Genomic DNA, 5,000 nt, shown 5'->3' with positions numbered 1-5,000 from the left:
ACGGGGCCCCAAAACCCGTAGCGGTTGACCAGCACTGGTTTGCTGTGCGTGGTGGACTCCTGCTGCAGCCTCACCTGCAAAGCTGTGCGTCGGTTTCAGTTTCAGTCACAGTTAACAGTTTTTCAACGAGGCGTCACTGCGTTCGGACAAATTCATATACGCTACACCACATCTGCTAAGCTGTGTGTCAACAGATGAACAACAACAACAACATGCAACCGTTTGCACACACAGACATATAAACATTTTCTGTGTGTGCGTGTGTGTGTGTGTGGTGGGGGATGGGAGGTGGGTGCGTGGGGAGGGGTGGGGGGTGTGTGTGTGTGTGTGTGAGGGGGGAGGCGTGTGTGTGTGTGTGTGTGTGTGTGTGTGTGTGTGTGTGTGAGTGTGTGTGTGTGTGTGTGTGTGTGTGTGTGTGTGTGTGTGTGTGGTGGTGGTAGTGGTGGTGGTGGTGGTGGTGTATGTGTATGTGTGTTATTGTTGTTGTTGTTGTTGGTGTGTGTGTGTGTGTGTGTGTGTGTGTGTGTGTGTGTGTGTATGTATAGATATATATATATATATATATATATATGTGTGTGTGTGTGTGTGTGTGTGTGTGTGCTGGGTGAAAGTGGTGGGAGGGGTCGTGGTGGGAGGAGGGTGGAGGGTCGCGCGGATGAGTGTGAGTGGAAGGGTATTTTCTTGCTTGGTATGGAAAGTTGTCTTTACTCATTTTACGCTGTGTTTCCTCTTCTCCTCCTCCGCCTATCACCACCTTCCCCATTCCTCAATCTCCGTCTGTTATGTCTGTGTCTGTTGTCATCTCTGCTGTGACGATTACCAGACACAGCAAAGCAGTGTGAATGTGAAGTGAATACACGCTTCCTGAGCGAAAATTCTTCCCCTCCTCCCACCCACCCTCTATCTGCCTGTCTGTCTGCCTCTGCTTCTTCCACCTCTTGATATATAGTCGCGATCTATTAAAAAAAAAAAAAAAACAAGAAAAAAAAGGATTCATACGATTGTCAAGACTGAGTACAGAAGTGGGGGAATATATGATATATATATATATACTGCAAAAAGGTTTCGTTTACAGGCAACGTGACTGAGTGAAAACAGACGTAAACATTCTGTAATGAATACATAAAAAGTAGGCTCCTAGTGGAAAGAAGCGACAAACAAAAAAAAGAAGAAAGAGAAAGATATGAAATGGGGATAAAAATGACATTTACTGCCTGAAATAAAAAGACCACAAAAAACAAAACAACGATTCTTTTGACTATAAAACGGCGACACTAGCTGAGCCAACACACACCTTCCCCCTGCACACTTCCTCCCTCCCCCCCACCCACACCCCCACACCATCCCTTCCGCTTCCTGCCGCTCCAAACCTCGTCAGAGTCGGCCCCAGCCCGGCCCGACCAGGCCCAACTTACGCCTTTCCGCCAAGGAGTCGTTGGAGCAGAGGACGCTGGCGTACTTCTCCGAGGAGCACGTGCCGGTCACGGTGACGTCACAGTCCAGCAAGGACGCCTCGCTGCCGTTACAGCTGTTGACCTTGACCCCGATCTTCCTGGCGGCCAGGAGCTGTCTATAGTATGGGTGGAGAGGTCCCAGAGCGGAGCAGCACTGGGGAAGGGCCGCGGAGTAGCCCAGAGTCCGACAGACGACCTGGGCAGCGTTGGTGTCAAAGCCCTGGTCACACACCGCCACCCACGTCTGGTTGGTCAGCACCTCCACACGGCCGTACGTCGCCAGACGCGACCCCGACAGGCGAGCTGGAGGAGGGGAGGGGTGGGGGGCGGGGTGGGGGTGACACAATCATACAGGCTGTGTTATTACCTTACGAAATCACCACACAAACAGAGGGATAGGTGAGAAAAAAAAGAGAGAGAGAGAGAGAGGTAGATAGTATGATAGAGAGAGATGATATTTCTGAAAGAAAAACGATGGTTCTTTACGGCAGAAGAACTGTCAGATTCTATGAAAGCAAAGCTTGCCATTCGAGTTGTAGTGTATTTGTGTTGTAAAACAATGGATAATATTTCCGAAAGAAAAACAAAGTTTCTTTTCGAGAAAAAAAAACAAACTAATTAAGAACAACAATAACAACAACAAAACAACAACAACAAAAGGCCCGGCTGTCCATTCAAGTTGTACTTGTGTCGAGAAACAACGGATAACAATTTTCATTCAAAAAAACCCCAAACAAACCACCGATGGTTCTCCTCTACCTGAGAAGAGCTGTCACATTGTATGAAAACACGACTTGCTCTTCGAACTATAATGAACACGTGCTGGAAAAAAAATCCCAGTGAATTATATTTACAAAAACAACAACAACAACAACAAAACCCACAAACAAACAACACCATGGAATTTCTTCACGACAGAAGAACAACTTTAGCTATTAAAGGGAAAAAAATCCCGAAAAACCACGAGACGAGCGAATCGAGTTGCACCATACTTGTGTTGAAGCACTGTACGGCCACGCCCAGTCTGTTGGAGTTGCAGCGCGATGTGCCTTCACTCAGTCTGAGCGGACAGCCGAAGAGAGAGGACTCCTTGCCGTGACAGTAGACTTCACTCACCAGCAAGTTGTTGCCACTGCCCTGCAAGTACATCACAGACTTTGTTCGGAACGGATCTCGGAGGTCCCAGAGCATTAGTAATAGACAGAGACACACAGACATAAACACACACACACGCAAATACACAGACACACGCACACACACACAATCTCACATACACACATTCACACAAACACACACACACACACACACACACACACACAATTCTCTCTCTCTCTCTCTCTCTCTCTCTCACTATCTCACACACGCACAAACGCATACATAATCTCTCTCTCACACACACACACACACACACTCACACACGCACATACACACATACACATACAGACACACACACTTACACTCAATCACATATCCACATACATACAGACCGAAACTACTGTATTATGATAATGCAGTATAACAAAAAACAACACAATACAACAATTAGCACTCACATACACATGGTCACGCACGCATGCACACACACACACACACACACACACACACACACACACACACACACACACACACACACACTCACACACAAACACACGTTTTTTAACACAGAGAGAGGGGGAGAGACAGACAGATAGACAAACATAGAGACTGAGAAAGAGCGACAGAGAATCTTGGAGAAAGCAAAACAAATCGAGAAAGAAGACTGTCAACAGAAGACGAGTAAAAGAATGCGTTGAGTCTATATCACGTTCTTGTGAATAAACAATAATTCAGTGAGGAGAAGAAGAAGAAGCTGATGATGATGATTGTATTGTATTGTATTGTATTGTATTGTATTGTATTGTACTAATTTTTGTCACAACAGATTTCTCTGTGTGAAATTCGGGCTGCTCTCCCCAGGGAGAGCGCTTTGCTACACTGAGAGTGCCACCCTTTTTTATATACTTTTTCCTGCATGCAGTTTTAATTATTTGTTTTCCTATCGAAGTGGATTTTTTCTACTGAATTTTGCCAGGGACAACCCTTTTGTTGCCGTGGATTCATTTCATTGCGCTATGTGCATGCTGCACACGAGGCCTCGGTTTATCGTCTCATCCGAATGACTAGCGTCCAGACCACCACTCAAGGTCTAGTGGAGGGGGGGAGAAAATACTGGCGACTATGCCGGGTTTCGAACCAGTGCGCTCAGATTCACTCGCTTCCTAGGCGGACGCGTTACCTCTAGGCCATCACTCCACATAATGATGATGATGATAATGATGATGATGATGAAGAGCAATAACAAGAAGAAGCAGAACAAGAACACCTCCATCCTCCACCCTCTCACCTGTCCAAACAGCCCATCGCCCAGGTAGCGGCCCCCTTTGAAGCCCATTCCTCTGCAGGCGGGCACGGCTGCCCAGTTGCTCCATTCCTCCCCACACACGCTGCCCACCGTGTTCTCGGAAACCAGTTCCAGACGGCCCATGGAAGCAGTGCCGTTCACTAGTCGAAATTCTGGACCTTAAGGGGGAAACAAACAAAGTAAAGAAATACAGCTGAAAGAAAAATGAAACGAAACTAAACGAATTTTTGTATTTCATGAGGGTAGTGGAGCAAGCATAGCTTTTTTTGCTTTTTTTTTTTTTACATCCAGCCCTGAGAACGTTAGTACAAAAGGTTGTTGTCAAGTGTTTTATTTTATTGTTTGTATCTTCTTTTTTCTTCACCTTGCACAGAAGGTTCTTATGTGTAGAAAATAAAAAATTGCATAATTATATGGGATCATTATGCAAGGTACTGTACCGGGACAAAGGAGGCGTAACAGACATAGTGGTGTGTGTGTGTGTGTGTGTGTGTGTGTGTGTGTGTGTGTGTGTGTGTGTGCGTGCGTGCGTGCGTGCGTGTTGTGTCCTCCTCACCAGCACGCTGGTAGCAGAAGACAGCGGCATCCGTGTAGCGACTGCAGCCAGTGACGTTGCCCCACGCCACGTTCTGACAGTGGGCCAGGAACGACTCCTCACCCGTGCAGCCTATGTCCTTCAGCCAGTGGATCTCCCTGGATGCCGAAGAAGTATCGTGCTGATAGGCCACCCCTCCAGCGTACCCGGCCTCTCTGCACAAGACGTTGGCCTCGCTGTCGCGGAAGCTATCTGGGCACACGTAGCCCCAGTGGCCCATGTGCCAAACCTTCACGCGTCCGTAGGCGTGGCCTTGAGAGGTCTCCAACGCCACGCTGTAGCCTGCGATGGGGAGGGGCGATGGGGGTGGGGGTGGATACGCAAGGACGTCATCTTCTGATGAGTTATGTCACATCACATTAGGTTGAGGTTGATTCAGTTCAGTTACTCAAGAAGGCGTTACTGCGTTAGGACAAATCCATATACACACTACGCCACATCTGCTAAGCAGATGCCTGGTCAGCAGCATAACTCAACTCGCTTAAAAGTTAAGCTATGGTGAATTAAGCTACATAACGTTAAACCAAATTACGCTATGTTACGCTACGTT

The 5,000-nt window shown here is 47.3% G+C and overlaps 1 protein-coding gene across 1 annotated transcript in view; it reads right to left on the bottom strand.

Annotated features, from left to right (window-relative positions):
• Positions 1-5,000, bottom strand: part of LOC143297078 (scavenger receptor cysteine-rich domain-containing protein DMBT1-like) — a 38,276-nt gene that overhangs the window by 29,429 nt on the left and 3,847 nt on the right. The window contains exons 4-8 of the mRNA XM_076609250.1: positions 4,412-4,732; positions 3,838-4,013; positions 2,447-2,591; positions 1,416-1,757; positions 1-82 (exon numbers count right to left, since the gene is read on the bottom strand). The exon at positions 1-82 is cut by the window's left edge and continues 95 nt beyond it. Coding sequence (XP_076465365.1) covers positions 1-82; positions 1,416-1,757; positions 2,447-2,591; positions 3,838-4,013; positions 4,412-4,732 — 1,066 coding nt within the window. The remainder of the gene's footprint in view (positions 83-1,415; positions 1,758-2,446; positions 2,592-3,837; positions 4,014-4,411; positions 4,733-5,000) is intronic.

Source organism: Babylonia areolata, chromosome 22 (assembly GCF_041734735.1).
Source record: "Babylonia areolata isolate BAREFJ2019XMU chromosome 22, ASM4173473v1, whole genome shotgun sequence".
Lineage (NCBI taxonomy): Eukaryota > Metazoa > Mollusca > Gastropoda > Neogastropoda > Buccinidae > Babylonia > Babylonia areolata.
Note: the sequence above shows the minus strand (reverse complement) of the source record. Positions and strands in the feature narration are given on the sequence as shown.